At 43.5% G+C, this 20,102-nt stretch overlaps 1 protein-coding gene across 1 annotated transcript in view; it reads left to right on the top strand.

Annotated features, from left to right (window-relative positions):
• The first annotated feature begins 202 nt into the window (after positions 1 to 202).
• Positions 203 to 20,102, top strand: part of LOC147465167 (DNAJ heat shock N-terminal domain-containing protein) — a 55,308-nt gene continuing 35,408 nt past the window's right edge. The window contains exons 1-4 of the mRNA XM_086518604.1: positions 203 to 815; positions 1,602 to 1,730; positions 4,122 to 4,251; positions 4,339 to 4,459. Of these exons, the coding sequence (XP_086374730.1) occupies positions 492 to 815; positions 1,602 to 1,730; positions 4,122 to 4,251; positions 4,339 to 4,459 (704 nt within the window). The 5' untranslated portion in view covers positions 203 to 491. The remainder of the gene's footprint in view (positions 816 to 1,601; positions 1,731 to 4,121; positions 4,252 to 4,338; positions 4,460 to 20,102) is intronic.

The following is a 20,102-nucleotide window of genomic DNA, read 5'->3' as shown; positions in this document are numbered from 1 at the left end:
CCCCAACAGCTCACCCCTCCAATCCGCTCGGCGTTGGCCGCTTCTCACCTCCAATTTTTTTTTTTCGTAGCGAGCATCAACCTGGATTTGTGTCTTCTTTTCTTTTTAAAAGATCGTATCACCTACTAGTCTGTTGAGGAGTGTTTTGGTCTCACGTCAATGTGGGCGTGTGTGTGGACACTGGACAGTGTGTGTGGAGGATACCGGCGTGTGGAAGCATTTCGCCAACACACGATTCTGAACATGAGGCTGTGCATTTGAATCCCACGAAAGAATCTAGGCAGCTGGTCCCGCCAACTGCCTCGCCTCGGTTCCTTCCAACTGCCAGCCACCTGCTCAGCTGAGACGGCGCGACCAGCGTACAGGCTGCCAATTGCTGAGGGAGAGAAGGGGGGGAGAGAGAGAGAGAACAGAAGTGAATTCGTCGCAAATCCCTTCAGAGAGAGAGAGAGAGAGAGAGAGAGAGAGAGAGAGCACCTTCTTTAGCGAAAATGGAGTCTTTTTTTGAACTCAGAGCTTCTACGAACCCCTGTAGCAGAAGCTTCTCTGCCATCGCTTGCTTCTCTTATTCCAGCTGCTATCTTCAGATTAACAGAGCGCGCTTGAGAAGGGGTGTCTCTCTTATTGAATGGAAAGGTCACACCATGAAGGCTTCTCAGAGGGCCTCATTTGTGGCATTAAGATGGTCCCGACAAAGGTCTGCATCTGGTTTCAAGGTGGTTGTTGCAGCTGTAGAAAGCCCTACTGCCCCAGAAATGGATGTTGATCTGCAGGGAGATGACATTGCAGATGATTATTACTCTGTTCTCGGTGTGGTAAGCTTATAGAAATTTGTGTGCTTGTGCCATTGCAAGTATGCAAAGCTGAGTGTGGCAATCCAATGATGTATCTGGAGTAATTGCATGTAAACACACTAGGCTATGATCACCCATATATGGTAATACCATGTTGTGCTAAATTTGGGCTGTTTATATGCATCAAAAGAAACTATGAAGGCTGTATCACAATGATCGAGTTCGTCAACCAAAATTAACTAGTTATGGACAATGCTTGTTGAGATGTTTTAGGCCATACACACTTCACGTCCTTGAAATTGCCTTCTATCTGTGGATCAATTTATGTTAGTTTCCATTCATGAGAAAATGAATTCGATCAGGGATGCTAGTCCTAACACTTTTGCACTGATTTTTTCATGAGGATGGAATTTACTTGCTCTTCAAGTTTTAGAGGAAATGCTAGTTGTGGCGACTATTCTCATTTTGTTGCTACTGCAACTGAAAATAGTCATTTTGTTATGTATCTGAATGGTAGGTAAGCAGTGGCTGAATGGGCAAGCTGAGTACACTTAATGCGTGCCATATGCTTCCAAGCAAGCTCCTAAACATAGACATTCTTGTCAGTAGGGCCACTCGTTGCTTGGGGGGCTGTTGTGAGATGAGTGAAAATGTGAAATCACTAGCTTGGAGAGCTGTAGAAGTAGACCTCCTGTTTGAATTTCTCTCTTAATTGATGTGCTGAATCCAAATTGTGATGTCATGCTCCTCTATTCTACCTGGAAATGCTTAAAGGGATGAAAGTTCATGTCATTCATTATGTTGCAGCCCCATGATGCAACTGCTGAGGAGATCAAGAGGGCGTACTACTCTTGCATGAAGGCCTGTCATCCAGATCTGGCAGGTGTAGATGCTGAGACAACTACATTCTGCATGTTTATCAATGAAGTCTATGAGGTAAGGGCTTCTTAGATCAAAGAAATGTGTATTTTATGCGAATGTGGGACTGCTTGTTCCTGTGTCTTTGCAAGATGAGTTTGAGAGTGTTTTAGGTTGTGTGCTAAGCATGCTTATGGTAGGATGCCTACAATTTATTTTTTCTCAATTTTTTTTTTTTTTCCGAGAAAGAGATCCTTCTACTAGTTAATGAAAACTGCCCATAGGGCTACAATCACCTCTGCAAGAGAGGGCTACAATTTATTTTTTGTCTCAAATTACTTCAACAGTTGAACAAACTCTAATCGTGTTTTGTAGTCGTTTCTTAAGAGTTACCATCTGATGGAGTATGCTAATTGTTGTAACTCACATTGGCGATCTAATAGAGGCTAGGATTGAGTTACCATCTGATATACTGATTTTTATGACATGTTGTGATTGTATAGGTGTTAGGATTTAAAGTTTTTGGGATTAGTGTGCATTGAGATGATTAAATTTGTCTTCTCCTCATGATTCTTCTGCGGTATTGAATGTGAAGAAGCGTGATCCCACAAATTGTTCGGTAATTCATGATACATTTGAAGAAACTACTTTAACAGGTCTAGGTTATGGTATCCGAACTAAAGATATTGTGACAAGCCGTGAAAATATGATTTGGGAAGATCTGACTGTTTTCGAGATCAGTGGCTTTTTTGTATTGATTCAATAAAATCAGGCAATGAAAGGAAAATAGATGTGGAGTTATCTAGGAGTACCTTTTAACACTACAGTGTTAGTGGGTTCCTGAACAAAATGCTTGAGAGATGATGGAAGGAAAGAAAGATACTCAATGATTGCAAAATGCAAATTTCTCCCAGGGGGCCCATAATTCAACGTAGCCGCTTTACTTTGTCCCAGAGTGGAGCACACACACATACCAATCTAGGACTGGAATTACTAGTATGATGTTGTAGATTGTAGTATTTGCAAATACGCCGAGATTGTTCACTCAATATGCTCACCTCTGTACCTCTCATGTAATGTTGTTGAAAGAGAGATTGTTGAGCCTTGGTAGGTGCCTTTTCTGGTGTCCTTGATTTGCGGACAGCTAGCAGGCTGTGTATGAAGCCCTCGGTGGGGACCTTGTGCAGCTTGATAGAAACCTAGTTCGTTGGTTTTCTAGAGTATGTTGTGCAGCTTGATAGAAACTCAGTTCGTGGGTTTTTTAAAGTACGTTCTAATCACGAATAAATTGTATATTAATGTGCACCTAATTTTGAGTACCGATGACGTGAGTATGGATGTCATAGCTGTTGTCCAGGCTATGCATGATAAAGGTGATAATCTTGTTCTTCCTGTTTGGACAAGCAGTAAGTTAAGGTTGCATCTGAATTCTAGGAATAAGTCGTGATGTCTTTTCCTTGTTTTGTTAAAAGTTGAGTACTTGCTTCAAAGTTTTATTCAGGTAAGCCTCTTAACTTAAAAGTTATTTTGCCTATGCCTTTTCTAAAAGCATTTTCAAGTGAATAATGGTTTATTCTTAAGTATTTTTGTTTAATGACAAATATAGTGATTGAGTTTTTCCTTCATCTGTCTCCTTGTGTCCCTTGCTGTTGTATTTTTGTGAGTGTTCTAGCCTCTCTTATAATTCGTAAGTTCAGAATTTTCTGATCTTATGAAGGCATACCTTGTGTGGCTTAGTGCCATGGCTCTTTTGAGCGTAATCGCCCCCAAGGGCAGAGGCAGTGACAATTGCTGGAATGGGTCCTAATGGGGCCCCATTCTGGTGTTCCAGACCCCTTACCTCTTTGCCTCTGCTTCACTTTAGTTTGGTTATACCTTTTGATACATGCCTCTATTGTAACGCATCTTTATTGATTTGCCTTGGCCTGTTCTCTTGGGGTGTTTTTAGTAGAACGAGTTTGTGTGGACGAAGAGGACTTTCATTACAATGTCAACGTTGGGATCATAAGAGAAGGTAAATTTCATTTGATAAACTTCGAGAGAACCTACGAGGAGAAAGGAAGGTCACAAGGAAAGGTTTTTCATACGTTTTGAAGGGTGCTTTTGCTGCCAAGCTTAGTGGTTTCTCAGATCTAGACTTGGATCTAGTTATGAATTTTGTCATAGTAGTAGCTGGACAGCCAGCTATAATTACAACCCACTAGTTTATGTCTCCTACCGGCAGCTTACAGTTAGAAGTGTTGCCTTTTGGTTTTGCTTGTTCTGATTCGGTTAATAAGATGCCAATGCCGTAATTGCTATCAGTGGTGTTTTATTAACAATGATTAAACACTATCCTCAAGTCCCGTTTGTTCGGCAGTCCTTTCTAAGACGAATGATAGTAATAAAAATGGAACAGAAATTTTACTGTCTTGGATTTGTAGATTGACAGTGCTATATATCTAAAACATGTTTTTTTCGATATTGCAGGTTTTAAGTGATCCAATCCAACGAATGGTGTATGATGAAATCAATGGTTACTCTTTGACATCTGTGAACCCATTCTTAGATGTGAGCAGACCGCGAGATCATGTTTTTGTTGATGAGTTCAGCTGCATAGGCAAGCTATCTTGATTTGAAATTAGGAAATTGACTCCTTTCTTGATTAGTGCTGAGCTAATACTCTTCTACTTGCTTTTTTTTGAAGGTTGCAAGAACTGTGCAAACACTGCACCCAAAGTTTTTGAAATTGAGGAGGACTTTGGTAGGGCTCGAGCTTTTTCTCAATGTGGAAGGGCTTCTAGTGTTCAACAAGCCATTGAAACATGGTAGGAAATTTGGCTTAACAGATTTCCACACTCACCGCTTAATGGCCATGTTCTTCTTATATTTATGTCACACAGTCATCTCTCATGCAACAACTGCCTTTATTGTTAAGTGAAACTAAAAGGTTTTTTTGACCTGCCGAAGGCTATTGGGTAGTATTATTTTCTTTTTTCAGTTTTCAATGCCTTACAGGATGCATGACCTCTTTTAGCATTGTGTTTGGTGCTTGTATCGAATGGAACAAATTCTTTGGCCTTCGTGTATGGATTGAGGATGCCTGCATGTGACTTCTGGTGAGGGTTTTATCTGGTTACAGCTCTGTTACCTCTTAGTGGGCAGAACTCTTCTTGTCAACCAGATCCTTTTAGACACGGTTTTGTTTACATTACCTGTGAAGTAAGGCATTTTTGTGCTCTCTCCCTGGCGATGGTTATGGTCTGGCACTTCACCTATGCTGGTTGGATGGTATTTGTGACAGGAGTTGAGTAGCTTAATATGTTGTGCTCTTGCTCTGATCTGAGGGTGGCTTGTGTATCATAGATCTGGAGGCTCCTAGCAGAACGCTTATTGCCAAGCTCACTGTATTTGTCAGTTTTGAGGTGAGGAGCTCTCAAATTTCTCCATGTTTCGGCCTTTTTTGATTGTATGCCTAGAATGGTGGATATTGGCAGCCGTTGCATTGTTTGATCTTCACTGATGCACAGTTGGTGTTGCCCACCTTTTCTGCGGTTATGTGCTATTTTGGCTGTGTGTCTGGTTTTGATTTACTCCACAATCTGATGCTAGATCTGCTCCAGAAGGTTGAGAGAGAGCCCTTGATTTGGTCATCAAGTGAAACCGTATTGTTCGGGCCTACACAGAATGAGGCCTTGCCCCTCACTTGCACAATGAACCATGTTGAGTTGTTTGGATGCACTTCAGATTGATTTTTCTGGGGTAGTCTTCATATATTGACGAGATGTAGGCCACCATTTCAGAGGCTTGGCTACTCCTTATGATGGTGATCATCCTAGCACTCAAAAGTGATGGTGCTGTACTTTGAGATTTCTGATGTCTGCAACAATTGGCATGTTAGGTTCTGGATGGTTAGATAATTTTGAGGCTTCTAGTAGTCTGCAGGGACTGGAAGGTTGTGGTGGTTAATGGTCCTAGTGGACACGCTTTTATCTCTGCCAGATGTCGTCTCCTCCATGGATGGCTGGGAGAGAAATGAAGCTGGGAGAATCCTTCATGAAAGGAGTGAAGGATGACTTTCATGGCGTGAGTTTGGCCTCCATCTACTGGGGTCTTTCTCTCATCTAAAAGTCCACCAAGACTCCTCCCAGTCTCTGCAAGATACAGCCAAAGCTCTGCAGTGAGGCCAGGTAACCTCTCTGCAGAGCAGATAGATCCATGCCCTATCTTCATTGGTGCGTATAGCAGAAATCTCTGCTCCTCCTAGGAATTAATCTGCTTGGTCCGACGTCTCAATCTGAGCTTTGAAACAGCTTCTCCCTTGGGGGAAGATACGCACAATTCTGACACGAGACTTGCCAACCAAAGAGGCCTTCATCTAGTCTCTATAAGCTGTCCTGTTGACAGCATGTCAACGGCCTTGCTAACTGTCACGCGAATGGCTTTGCGTGCCAAACAGACATGCAACATCAACTTCCGGAGCCAATCTTGCATGTACCAGTGTCTTAGAGCTTAGGGGATTTAGTATTGGCGATTTTGTGAGCGTGTGAAGTGCGCAAGCGAGAGCGCGTGTGTGTGCAGCACTGGAGAAGAGAGAAGAAGAGAGGAGACACAGGTTGTGGTGGACTCCAAACACATTAGCGTTTAGGGTTATGAGTCCTTATTGTTTTATGTAAAATGAATGGTCAGTGTTAATTCCCTGTTAGTGTTTAGCCGCCCAACACTTATGCGCGGCACATTGGGCTTTTTTACCTTAACAACCTCCCACTTAAAGGACAATTGTGCCTTTAAGCTGGGGTGACAATGTATATATACATACAATACAAGTAGACAATGACCATGATCATCTACCCTGCGCCCATGAGTGCCCTACAATGTGCAAACTGCCCTGAAGGTAAGCTCTTTGTTAGAAGATCAGCAAGATTCTCATGGGTGTGAATCTTGGCAAGCTGCAATTGCTCGTCCTCTAAGCACCTCACGAATGAAGTGATACTTCATATCCACACGCTTTCTCTTTGCATGAAACACTGGATTCTTTGCCAATTGTATAGCACTTTGGCTATCACAATGTAACAGAGGCATCTCAACACTGATTCCCAAGTCTCTCGCTAGCCGACCAAGCCATATAGCTTCCTTGCAAGCTTTTGAAGCTGCAACATATTCAGCCTCTGTAGTAGATGAGGTAACGCAATCTTGCAAACGAGATCACCATGAAATTGCACCTCGAGTGAATTCAAAGACATAGCCTAAAGTGGACCTTCTCTTGTCCGATTGTCTTGCTTAATCTGCATCTGTGTAACCTATTACACATGGTTTTTTTCTTTCAAAGAAAATGCACATGTCTTGTGTACCATTCAAATGTTGCATAATCCCTTTCATTGCCTCCCAATGTTTCTTGCTTGGGTTTGAGATATATTTGCTAACGACTCCCACTATAAAAGCAATATCAGGATGTGTAGCAATCATGGCATACATCAAACTCCTAACTGCAAATAAATAAGGCATTGTGGCCATTTTAGCCTTGTCCTTTTCAGACTTAGGGCAATCATTTTTAGAAAGCTTCACATACGGAGGCAATGGAGTTCTCAATGCCTTCCCTCTCCATATTGAAACGCTTGAGCACTTCAGCAATGTACTCAGATTCAGACAGAAAGACCATTTTCTTGGATCTGTCTTGTCTAATGTGCATGCGAAGGATATGGCTTGCCTCACCCATGTTTTTCATTTCAAAGTTCGCATGTAACTCTGACTTCAAGGCTGAAATCTCATACCTACATTTTTCGGCAATTAACATATCATCCACATAAAGGACCATAATCAACAAACTACATCTTTAGCTCGCTTAGTGTTAGGTGCAGCGGAATGAATGTTTGCGCTTTGCTCAAGATGAGTGCTCCGAACTGTGCTCAAGGTTCCTTTTGTTCTTATGGAAGGTAGAGCCTTCCGTTCTTAATGAGAGAATGCTATGATCACAAACAAAGTGAATGGACACTGGGCGTGCAAGTGTATGAGACTGAGAGATAGAGAGAAGAGAGATACGACACCAAAGACGTAAAACCCTCCTCCGAAGGCCCCACTCTCGTCGGCGAGAGTGGTCTACTTATGATTGCACAAACTGGTACAAACTGAATGTATGCGACTGATGCAAGTCTAGGCTATGTTGACGATGACGACGGTGAGACGAGACCGACCTAAGGGCTGAAATCTGCAATCTTTCTACTGCTGTCCCAAAACGCTACGGGCTGAAATCTGCGACTAGTCCAAAACGCTGATTTTGGGGCTGTTTCCGGTGGGTCTTTGTCGCTGAAAATCTGCAGGTTTAGGGCTGAAAACAGAAGTTTCTTTAGGCTGAAAACTGATGGTCTTTCCGGGCTGAATCTGCTACTTTTTTATAGCTGAACTTAAAGGTCTTTCTACTGCTGAAATCCTGCACGGCTGTGGCTGAAAACGATGCAATCTGCAAACGCTGTGACAATCCATAACAATATAAAATATACTCGGATAAATAGAATTTATCACTTAATATTGAAGCCAAAGGATATAGAGAGAAATATATAGTGAGAGAGAGAGAGTGAGAAGATCGGCACAGTACTGGGACCAGAAGATTGGCTGGTCCCCCCCCTTAAAGAGAATTCTTTATTAGGGAGAATCTTTTTACAAGCACAAGAACCGGAGAAAACCCTCTGTTCTAAATCTCTGACTCGATGGTCGTTCCTTCCCGTAAGGGAAATCCGAGAGACAAGCTCTCAATCCTTTTTCCGTATGTACTCGGAGTTGAGACTCCGCAGACAATTTCCGAATTCCGTTTCCGGAATTCCAAAGCGTAGGCCGAAGCCTTCTCGCTTCTCCTTCGCGATGAAGTACCTGCAAACACACACGCAAACACACGACAACAATTCGTATGGCGAATCCACAATAGGTACCTGTCTCTCCTTTGCGAGAAAAGCGACTTCCGTGCTTCGTAATCTCGCGATCTCTCGCGTCTTCTGGCGGCAGAGTCTTCTCTTGCTGGCGTTGGCAACCTCCCTTCAGTGAGGGCATGTGGTGCTTTTATAGCTCCTTCGCCACGACACGAATAGCTGCTCGCGGAGAGATCGCGGCCGTTTTTTTGTTTTTTTTTTCTGTTCTATTCGAAATAAGAAGAGAGAATTCGTTGGTTGGTTCTGTTGCTTTATTTTCTAAGTGGCTGCCCACTTATTAAGTGGACGGCTGGCATATTTTAAAAATTGGTCAGAACCTGTCCAAAAACTCAATTAAACCTTATAAGTTAAAAACAATGCTTTCACAGCACTTCCCAGGCGTCCCTGGATGCAACCACATGCACGAATGCAATGCAAACATAGATTCCTCACGGGAAAACGTCTACTCTTTCCGAAAAACTCGTTAAAATATTCCGCTTTTTAAGAAAAGCTTCTCAGAACCCATCTTTATTCTTGTGCTTGCGTCTTTACGCGTATTCCTCTTTCCAGTTCAGATTTCCTCTCGACTATGGATATCCCCTTTCTGATGCACCCGTCACCCACCTTGTGACACATCAGGAATACCCATCACCTAGTCCTTTCCTACCGAACTTACGGTACAATCCCCTTCACGATGCTCTATGTCACCCATCCTATGACGCATCAGAGATGTCCATGACGCATCAGAGATGTCCGTTCCTGGATGATCGGATACTTCTTCCCGATGCTCCCTGTCACCCATTCGATGTGATGCTCCTGGTGGCCTTACAGATATTCCCGTTCACAGTGCTCCCGTCATTACTTTGAATGACGCACTAGGAATACTCTGTACTCGGATGTCTCCAGTGAGAAAACCCTCTCACTTAAAATTTCAATGATTCATTTAGAATTATTTTTCCTTGGTGTTCCAAGCTAGAAAACCCTCTCACTTATAAATCCAATAATTCAATTAGAATTATTTTTATGTCAGATAAAGCCAATTTAGCAACACGGTGTGCGAACAGACTCACAAAAGTGCCAGATCACTTCTAAATCTAGACTGACTGGACTGACTGAACCCTTGTCGTGCTGTAGCTTGTCCACGGACACATAGGGTTGGATGTGTCACGTGACATCCCCTCCTTTTCAAAGTGAGGTACTGGTACCGAACTGTATGGCGTCCAGGGAGATCGCCAATAGCATCTGGAATCTTGGAAGGGACTCTTCGCCGGCTCACTCTGAGGTGTGGGTCGTGCGGTACTTGAACTTCATAAAGGTTTGCAACGCTTGCTTCTTTGGGCTGCGCCGAAAGCGACACAGTGTCTCCTGTGGCTCCTTCGATGCTTCAACTTCATCTTTAGTCATGCTTCTTTCGTCTTCAAGAATGTCCATGGTTGAAAATTCTTGAAACCATTTCCAACACAAAACCATGAACATACCTATTCCATGTAAAGCGAGTGAAAAAAATCTTAGTCTTCTTCAAAGATTGTGCATGCAATGTAGATGAACAAAGAGACGGAGTGCCAGACCATTCATTACACACACGCAAACAATGAGATCGAATCTTTCTCTTTTGATCTAAAGCAATTAACTGTGGCAATTCACAACGGAAATGCCCATGCTCGATGCTCATACTCTCATGTGCTCTCTCTACAAATGTGCCATGCCAAGGAAGAGACATGGAATGTGACTTCCTTGAATGCATACTTTTCAGCTTTTCATGAGAAATCCACATACATTCGTGCTCATTCATGAGTGAAACGTGCTCAACGTACAATATGTCATGCCTAGGAAAAGGGATCACATAAAGACGTTGACTAAAATGCAGGAAACGATCACGAATGAAACACTCGTAAAATATGTGCTTACTAATCATGCGAACACATAATACTTCCTGTAAGGGTCCTTTGGACCTAAGCTCGAGAGCCAAGATCGGTTCTTCCTGAGGGTGTTCTTTGGACCTCGACTCGAAAGCCAAGATCGGTTCTTCGTGATTGATCGAATCTACAACGAGGCTAGCTTCGCTAGAAAAAGCATCCACTAACACATCATCCTTGTGAACAATCACATCATCTTCATGCAACTCATCATGCTTGTGAGAAATCACAGCTTGATCATGCAAATCATCATGCTTGTCATTATCAACCAAATCATCATGCAAATCATTGTCATTCAAATCATCATGCTTATCATCATCATTCAATCCATCACGCTTCTCACAATCATGCAAATCTTGTGTGTCATGCTTGGGAGAAGAAGAGACTGAGAGAGTCTCCGTTCCCCAAATCTCTTGCATCTGTGTCTGAACTTGAGAAAAGAGTCGCCAGAACTCTTTGTTGTGTCGGTCGCTGTGTTCTTGTATTGCTTTGTTCTCTGCTTGTCTTTTTGCGTGCTCACGATCCAATTTGGCTTGTCGTTCTTTGGCTTCAAAGCGTGCTTGCTCGCTCTCACGTGCTATGGCTGCCATTCTTTCTTGGTGTTCGCGCTTCATTTCTGCTTTTCTTTCTGCTCTTCTTGCTTCGCGTTCTAACTTCCTTTCCATAAACATCTGGTCAAAAGCCTCCATAGGAGATAGTGCAATCCTTGATGTAGATGGGGAAGAGGGAGGGTCGGAAAAACCTCATGGTGAGGAAAATTCTTCTTCGCCTCTCATGCTCATCACCTCTAAGCAAAGTATCCGTTCCGCTTCGAGTGATGACCATTCTGAAGTGGTGGGTTCTTGTGGTCTTGGGTTCTTAAGTTCACGAGGAACTTGGGTTCTTGGGGGTCTTGGTTTTTGGGGTTTTCTTTCGCTTGCATTCTATGTTTGAGAAGGATCTTCTCTTCACCCGAGTTCTACTCCTTTCCGCGGGCGCACCCCTTGGCGGCCTTGCGCTCACACCAAGGTTGCTTTTTCCCACCTCACGTCGATTGGCCGGCCGCTAAGTGCACAGTCTGCTCTCAATGAGTGAAAAGAGGCACAAGGGGAGGCTGGACAAGCCCTTCTTTCCTGGGATTCCTGTCACTCTTCAAAAACACGATTAGGAATCGACACGCCGAAGGAATCGACCGCAACAAGCAATTTTTCTTTTTGTTATTCTTGTGGTTCTTTCCTTCAGTGATACAGAACACTGCTAAAGCTTTGTTACCAATGTAAGGTGCACCGGAATGAATGTTTGCGCTTTGCTCAAGATGAGTGCTCCGAACTGTGCTCAAGGTTCCTTTTGTTCTTATGGAAGGTAGAGCCTTCCGTTCTTACTGAGAGAATGCTATGATCACAAACAAAGTGAATGGACACTGTGCGTGCAAGTGTATGAGACTGAGAGATAGAGAGAAGAGAGATACGACACCAAAGACGTTGTAAAACCCTCCTTCGAAGGCCTCACTCTCGTCGGCGAGAGTGGTCTACTTATGATTGCACAAACTGAATGCATGCGACTGATGCAAGTCTAGGCTATGTCCACGATGACGAGGGTGAGACGAGACCGACCTAAGGGCTGAAATCAGCAATCTTTCTACTGCTATCCAAAAATTCTATGTGCTGAAATTTGCGACTCGTCCAAAACGCTGATTTTGGGGCTGTTTTCGGTGGGTCTTTGTCATTGAAAATCTGCAGGTTTAGGGCTGAAATCAGAGGTTTCTTTAGGCTGAAAACTGATGGTCTTTTTGGGCTGAATCTACTACTTTTTTATGGCTGAACTTGAAGGTCTTTCTACTGCTGAAATCCTGCACGGCTGTGGCTGAAAACACTGCAATTTGCAAACGCTGTGACAATCCAAAAACGCGAAGGGGAGCTCTGCAAAAACGCTATCTGATGGGGTTCTTGTGGCGATGATGATGATGCAAAAACGCTATCTGCTGGGGTCTTTTGGCGATGGTGTTTAGATGTAAAAACGCGAGGGTTATGCTCTGCAAAAACCTAGGCTTGAGAGGATCTTGCGGGGGAATCTTGCTTCTTGCTTGGAGGGAATCCACCAAGTAGTCTTGTTGCCTGCTGAGCTTGGCTTCTGTTGCCTCTTCTGCCATTTAGTGCTAGTCTAGGTTTGCTTATATACAAACTTACTCAATTTGCCCTACCTACTTTCCAACAAAAGTCACTTAAAAATAATAAGTGAAAAATGTCAAAAATAGGGAAAATAGGCTAAATGCATTGGAAAATTCCCCTGAAGGATTCTAATGGATTCTGATGGGAATGCTTATGATCATGTTGTGTGCAACCAGAGGATATGCATCTACACTAAGTGACTGGACATGCACGGTCTGCGAACAGACTCACAAAAGTGCTAGATCACTTCTAAATCTAGACTGACTTGACTGACTGAACCCTTGTCGTGCTGTAGCTTGTCCACGGACACAAAGGGTTGTATGTGTCACGCGACACTTAGTGTAGAGGTAGTGGTCCATATCGCATGCACGATTGCCGAGGCAAGAGCCTCTTGCACAGGTATTGGATTAGTTAGTTGCTGATCTCCTCAAGTACAAATGAATTCGAAGAGATTTCAATCGAGAAATCTCGTCCGATTTAAAGGGCAAGTAGCCCTATAGGTGCGTGAGCTCGAGAGCTTGCACATGTATTGGATTAGCTAGTTGCTAATCCCTCGCAGGTGCAAGCGAATTCAGAGAGATTTCACGTGAAAAATCTTGTCCGATTCAAAGGGCAAGTAGCCCTACAAGTGCGGGAGCTTGAGGGCTTGCTACGGATGCCATCGACATGCGAAATGGAGCTCAAAACAGAAGCTGTATTTTTGCATGTTTAGGGTTTTGACCCTAATTGATCTCTAATACCCTCAAGAGCTTCGGGGAAATGTCACGATTGTGACGTATTCTTTATCTGGTATTACCTTCTTGCTTGATTTTTTTGTAGATATGAAGACGCACCAGATCAGAGACGACTAGATCCAAAGGATGCGTCTCTTCGCCCAAGAGTCGTACCTGTTCGGCGAATAGCCATGCCTCTTTAGCGAATGGGTGCACCTTTATGCCGAAGGGTTACAACTCTACAGCAAAAGACACGACTTTTGGTCTAGAGTCATGTCTCTTGACCTATGGTCATGTCTTTTCATCGTCTCTTCAGTTTCTATATAAGAACACCCTAGTAACACATTCAATCAATCAAACAAAGAGTCTTCTGAGTCTTGTCTTTGAGTTAAGTTCAAGTTTCAAGTTTCTTAAGTCTTACTGAGTCTTGTCTTTGAGTTAAATTCAAGTTTCTTAAGTCTTAATCATGAGTTGAAGTACTTAATTAAGGATTAGTAACTAGAATCCTTACAGTGGTATCATAGCAAACTTTTTTCTTGGGACCCGAAGGTTGTGAGCCTCTCACCCTCACCGCTACCTCTCCCCTCCTTCCCAGAGTTGCATGGAAGCAGAAGAAAGATGGTACATACACACCTATGCGTATGAGGTAACCTAAACCTTCTTTCTCAATTCTGCATAAAGAAAATAGAACACAAATGTGTGTGCAGGGTACCCGAAAAGCTCGCACCCCTTTGTCAAGTTACACCTCTTGCCACCCGTGTGCTTGCGCTCTTTCAAGTGAACGGACACACTCCTGGCGGGCAAGTGTCTCCTCGTTGGCTGGATACCCTTCGCGACGCACCCCTTCGCGATGCCATCTCCAAGCGTTGCATCCTTTCACTGTCTGGCTGCCTTGTGCTGGCTGCCCCTTCGTGAAGTTTTTTACGCAAAGTAAATTAACGAGCAGTTTCAGTTTTATTAACGCTACATGAGTACCCTCAATTTCCGTATTAAGTGGCCATTAACCCTTTAATGTGAACACCCTTCAGAACCTCCAGCCACAAAACCTCTACGTAAACAAAATGCCTCCAACCCAGCGCTTGTAGATATCGCACGCTGCTCTTCCTCCCAGGGCTGGCAATTTTGGTCCCTTGCCGCTTCTTTCCTGCGTGCAGTACATCCCCTGCAATGGCCGACGAGAACCGGTGGACAACTTTCCCCTACATCTCGTATGTAGACGAGGTTCTCGACACAGAATTGTTGGCGTACCCTCTCCCGGCACCTGAAATTATAATCATTCTCGATACACCGGAGGCAGAACCAGACTGAGCACACGAACCAGAAGTAATCATAGTTCCGGATTCCCCAACTCCCGTACCTGCTCCCATTCTAGCGGTTGTACCCGTTCCAAAATCTGTTTCTACAGCAACACCTACTCCCGCACAAGTTCCAGTTCTCGAGCGTCGGCGTGAGCTTATCCCAAGTTATCAACTACTCCCTCTAAGCAGTCGGCATGGTCGAATCACAAGATGGCAAGAACTCTATTGCACTCAAGGACCCGATAGTAGTTCTCAAAAAGCAGATGGCAGCAATTTCAACAAGCCTCGCATTGATTCACACTCCCTTGGATTAGATGCAAACACAAACCTCTTCCCGGAGTCATACTACTACTTCTTGGATTATAAATGCTGCCTATCCGCCATCTTCTTTTGAAGCTTCAATGGTTGACCAGGGAGAACCATTCAAACCAAAGGCTTCGGAACTCAAATTTTCTCACCCAAAGCAGGTTTCTCAGAGACAACTAGACACAAAGTACCTTCGTGCGGGCAACAAAAGTCTCAGCATGAATATTTTTGGAAATGCGACAGTTCTAAACAACCAACTTCTTATCGGAATCATTAGCAACAGAAGCGGCAATATGAAGCTTCCAAAGGATCATCAGTGATATCAAGATGGGCTTACTTAGTGGCATATATATCTGACCCTAGTCGAGTACTCGGTCGTGAATGCCGCGACGCTGGACAAGTTCCCCCTCGCGAGCCATGCCCTACATTTAAGTCTTTCTTGGCTGATGGTCGTAAAGTTGAAGATTTATTGATCCTTTCCTTGTGCAAGAGGATCGTTCAGAGGTCTAAGAGGCAACAACTTCCTCGACCTCCCCCTTCTCAATTGGAAGCCTAATACCCGCTGAAATAACTGAAGATTCAGACGATTCTGGTTCTTGTGCGACAATCAACAAGCACATAACCCCTTCTTTGGCCGTGATCCAGGCAAAAAAACTCGCCTTGTCACCGCCCTTGTAGAATAAAGTCTCTCTCTCTGAACGGATACCATATGCTATGGTGAATGATAATTTTATCGAACTTAGAAGATTCCAATCCTTACCTTCAACGGTGCAAAGGATAAATCAGATGCAAACTCTTGCCTCACGACTTTAGTCATTGCATTTGAATCTTTGGACACAACTTATTCCAGTGATAAACCTTTACAGACGGATATACCTCCAAATACTACTTTGTCTCAGTCTACGACATCCCTTCAAGAGGATTTTACTGTTCCAGACAAACCAATGGAATACCTTATAGATTTCCAACAAATGGTCATCACTCAACAGAAAACTTGAGTCAATTTACCAATAATTTCACTCGAAGCAGATAAAGATTCAATCTCTTATTGGACAAAGCTCAAAGTTACAAATAACTTTGACAAAAGCACTAATCAAGCTGCAGATGTGATACAAATACTTTTGACAAAGATGAGACAAGTTGCAGAGATGGTCAGTTTTCAGTTTGGCAAAATAGTTATGGTCAATAACACTGCCATGACATGGGACTTAATAGTTAGAGCTTTGGATGCAGAAGCACTACAACAATACCTTTCCCTCTCCCGGAGTTTCTACAACTACCTTGGGTTTTATTTTAAATGGGAGGGAATGTAAGGTGCAACGGAATGAATGTTGTATTTTCTCAAGATTAGTGATCTTTATTTTCTCAAGGTTCCTTTTAGTTCTTAGGGAAGGAGAGAGCCTTCCGTCTTGTAGAGTGCTGTGATCACGAACAAAGTGAGTGGATATTGTGCGTGCAAGTGAATGAGACTGAGAGAAGGAGAGAGAAGAGATACGACACCCGAGAGGTTGTAAAACCCTCCTCCGAAGGTCCCACTCTCGTTGGCGAGAGTGGTCTACTTTGATTGCACAAAGGTGTACAATGCGTATGCAATGGACTGATGCAACGGGGACGATGTCGATGAAGACCTTAGGGCTGAATTCGATGTTCTCTTATCTGCTATCCACAAAGGGCAAAAGCTGAGAATTGGTGCTCTACTTTGGGGGCTGAAATTGACTGTTTTCCCTGCTGATTTGTGGCTGAATTTTACTGTTCTTGTAGGGGCTGAATTGATGAGGGAAAAACGCTGATGTATCTGCTGTATAGGCTGCGTTTTTAGATTGTTTCCTTGGCTGAGAAAACGCTGGACAACAGGTTTCTCTACTGCTGACAAAACGCTAGGAAAGCTGAGCAAAAACGCTGCCACTGCTGATGCTCTAGCGATCCAGAAAAACGCTGGCTTTGGTATGCTTGAAGAGGGGGAAACGCCAGGCAATGGGCTGGGCTAGTGATGGCTGATTCTGAATAAACGCCAAGGGAAGGGATTCCTTATGGCAAGGATGGAAAACGCTGATGGCTGAGGGAAGGGGAGGGCTCACCAAGATGGCTTGGGGAGAGTCTTGCTGAGAGGGAGGGACATCTGTTGCTTGGGGAAGCCTGCTGTGCCTTTGCTTATCTGCCAATTTGTGCTAACTTGGGTTTGCTTATATATTAACTTACCCAATTTGCCCTACTGAGTACCCAACAAAAGTCACTTAATACATAAGTGAAAAATGTCAAAAATAGGAAAAAATGGGATAAAGTCACTTGAAAAATCCCCAAACTGACTTTGATGGAATCAGATGGAAATGCTTATGCTTATGCAGTGTGCAACCATAGGATATGCATCTATACTGAGTGACTGGGCATGCACGGTCTACGAATAGACTCACGAAAGTGCTAGATCACTTCTAATCTAACTTGACTGGACTTGACGGAAACCCTGCTATGGTGTAGCTTGTCCACGGACACATAGGGTTGGGATGTGTCACGTGACATTCCCTCCTTTTTAAAGTGAGGTACTGGTACCGAGCTGCATGGCTTTCTTGTAATCTGCCAACAACTCTGGATAATCCTTGAAGAACTCTTTGTCTACCCACACCGCTTCATGGGTTCCTTGATCTTTGAACTTCAAAAAATACTGTCGTACTTGTTTCTTCGAACCATGGCGAAACCGATGCAACAAGACTTACTCCGCTCCATGACTTCAGCTTCATCGATATCTCCGGTTCTTCTTCTTCCGAAACGTCATTTGGAGGTGTTCTCTGAAACACTTTCAACCAAGAAACATGGAAAATGTTGTGCATTGACCATGAGTTAGGCAACTTTAATTTCATTGAAACCTCATTAATCTTTTTGATGACTGGAAATGTACCATACATACGAAAAGATAACTTAGGACATTTCTTTCCAACTTGTTGAAGACGCTGTTTCATGATTCGTAGATACACCCAATCTCCTTCCTTGATCAAGATCTCCTGACGATGCTTGTTAGCTTGTCGAGAATAAGATTCCTGAGCCTTGCTTAGCCGAAGCTTCACACTCTCAGAAATCTCATCCAATGACTGACTCTCAGCATTGGCATCAGGCATTTGACCGACCGATCGAGTCAACAATGATTGAAATTGGCGGCCAAAAGCTGCCTCATACGGAGTTCGACCGATAGCAGAAGAGAAGGAATCATTGAGAATAGCCTGAACCAATGGGAGATAGAGTTCCCATTGAGACTGCTGATCATGAACATAAGACTTTAACACATCAAAAGCCAAGTGATTATAAATTTCCGTTTGACCATCTGACTGTGGATGAAAAGCGGATGAAAAATTCAACTTTGTGCCAAAATTTTCAAAGAGTGCACGCCAAAAGTTGGACGTAAACTTAATATCCCTATCTGAAACAATGGACTTTGGCAAACCAGAGAGGGGGTACCGATGCTTTATGAACAATCGTGCAACATTCTGTGCAGTACCTGTGGCCTTACAAGGAATCAACATGCAAAATTTGCTGAAACGATCAACAATAGTTAAACATTGAGTGTTCCTTGAATGCTGACTTGGTGGTAAGTTAGTCACAAAATCCATAGAGATATCCTGAAAAGGTCCCTCGGGAATAGGCAGCGGAAGCGAGAGGTCTTGCTGCTTACCTCGAGGAGCTTTTACTTTTTGACATATAGTGCAACGTGTGACATAACTAAACACATCTTTTCGCATTTTAGGCCAATAGAAAAATCGTTCAATCTTTTCCAATGTGGTATTCACACCCCTGTGTCCACCCGTGAGAGAATCATGTGCATCATGCAATATGGTTGGCCTGAGAGAGGGCAACACACATAGACGCTGACGAAAAAATAACAATCCATCACGAATGAGATAGTTGCTGGGTCCTTGGGAAGCAAGAGCCTGCAACCAATACTTACCAAACTCCGAATCTGCATACTGATTCTTCATGTTGTCAAAAGACTCACCCTGTATAGAAAATGTGGTTCTTGACTCAAGAGCCAAAATATGTCCTTTTCGACTCAACGCATCTGCAACAGGGTTAGCTTTTCTAGGCACATACTCAATCAAACCTCCAAATTGCTCAAAAAATTGTGATCACCGCGCTTGGCGATCACTCCAATGTGCACTAGGCATAGACTGTAGCCACTTGAGGGCTTGATGATCTGTGCGCACTATAAACTCTCTACCATACAAAAAATGCTTCCAATGCTTAAGAGAGTGAATGACAGACAAAAGTTCTTTATCATAGACTGAATAATTCTTTTCCGCACTATTGAGCTTCCGGCTAAGGAAAGCTACAGGACGACCATGCTGCTGGAGCACAGCGCCTATGGCGACATTGCTCGCATCCGTCCATACCTCAAAGGGATCATCCCAAGAAGCAAGGATAAGACTCGGAGCTTCCGTCACCGCAACCTTGAGAGCTGCGAAAGTCTCAATGGCTGCCTCGGGCAAGTCTACGCGTTGACGGTGAGTCTTTACCCGATTCAAAACATCAGTCATAGGTGCAGCAATGCGTGCAAAATTCTCTATGTGCGAACTATATGCTTGACATAAACCAAGAAAAGAACGCACATCATATGCAGTTTTGGGCAAATCCCACCTACAAACCTGTTCCACCTTCGCGGGGTCTAGCTTGACGCCTTCTGCAGAAATGATATAACCCAAATAAGTGACTTCAGTAAGAAAAAATTCAGACTTCTTAGCTGCAATGTACAACTGACACTCATCCAAACGAGTTAGTACCCTTTCAACATCTAATTCATGTTGCTCCCACGATGCAGAAAAAATGACAATATCATCTTAAAAGATGAACACACATACACCTACCATATCGGCGAAACGACCTACCATGAGACGATTGAACGTACCCACGGCTCCTGTCAATCCAAAAGGTATAACAATATACTCCCATTGCCCTCGCTCGGTGCGAAAGGCGGTCTTGAAAATGTCGCCTTTGAATACTCGTACCTGATGGTATCCACTTTTGAGATCGACCTTGCTGAAAACCTTTGCCTCATTGAGCCTATCCAAGATATACTCAATGCGAGGCATCGGAAACTTGTTCTTTACGGTCATCTTGTTTAATGCCCTGTAATCAACACACAAACGAGACGAACCATCCTTCTTGCGAACGAACAAAATAGGGGCAGCAAAAGGACTTACACTAGGACG

The sequence above is a fragment of the Adiantum capillus-veneris genome, chromosome 1, assembly GCF_014529385.1.
Source record: "Adiantum capillus-veneris isolate H3 chromosome 1, ASM1452938v2, whole genome shotgun sequence".
Classification (NCBI taxonomy): domain Eukaryota; kingdom Viridiplantae; phylum Streptophyta; class Polypodiopsida; order Polypodiales; family Pteridaceae; genus Adiantum; species Adiantum capillus-veneris.
The sequence above is the reverse complement of the archived record's forward strand: the minus strand, read 5'-3'. Positions and strand labels throughout refer to the sequence as shown.